A 414-nucleotide genomic window follows, 5' to 3' on the forward strand; every position below is an offset into this window, starting at 1 on the left:
TCTTCCCCATTGGCCTGCTCGCTTAGACGCGGGTTCCCATCGTCCCTCTCAAATTCTCGCGAGCTGCTCTTTCCCCGCCCCTTTTCCTCATTGGTCATCGGTAACCTTTCTTGCCCTGCTCTGATTGGCTGAAGTCTACGCCGCTCCCGAAGAAGCGCGGGCTGCTACCCAAGCTCCACTCTTCGTTTATCATTGGGCGAGAAAAATCTCCCCAGGCATTTGATTGGGTGCAGCCGTCTAGCTTGCTGATAGGCTAAAGCAGAGATCAGTCACGCTTGCTCTGACTCTGACTGGGCGCAGCGGGGAAGAGGGCGGTTCCCCGGCAGGGTTCGCCGTGCGGCCGCGGCGGAGGGCTCAGACCGCGCCGGGCTGCGGCGCGGTACAGAGGGGGTGGGGGTGATCGCTCCGCCCGTC

At 62.1% G+C, this 414-nt stretch overlaps 1 protein-coding gene across 1 annotated transcript in view; it reads right to left on the reverse strand.

Moving 5' to 3' along the window:
- The window catches only part of RBM15 (RNA binding motif protein 15), an 18,698-nt gene extending 18,505 nt beyond the window's left edge, over window positions 1-193 (reverse strand). Inside the window, exon 1 of the mRNA XM_035900135.1 lies at window positions 106-193. Coding sequence (XP_035756028.1) covers window positions 106-193 — 88 coding nt within the window. The remainder of the gene's footprint in view (window positions 1-105) is intronic.
- Window positions 194-414: the final 221 nt, after the last annotated feature.

This window comes from Egretta garzetta, unplaced genomic scaffold (assembly GCF_000687185.1).
Source record: "Egretta garzetta isolate BGI_Z169 unplaced genomic scaffold, ASM68718v1 scaffold688, whole genome shotgun sequence".
In the NCBI taxonomy this organism is placed as follows: domain Eukaryota; kingdom Metazoa; phylum Chordata; class Aves; order Pelecaniformes; family Ardeidae; genus Egretta; species Egretta garzetta.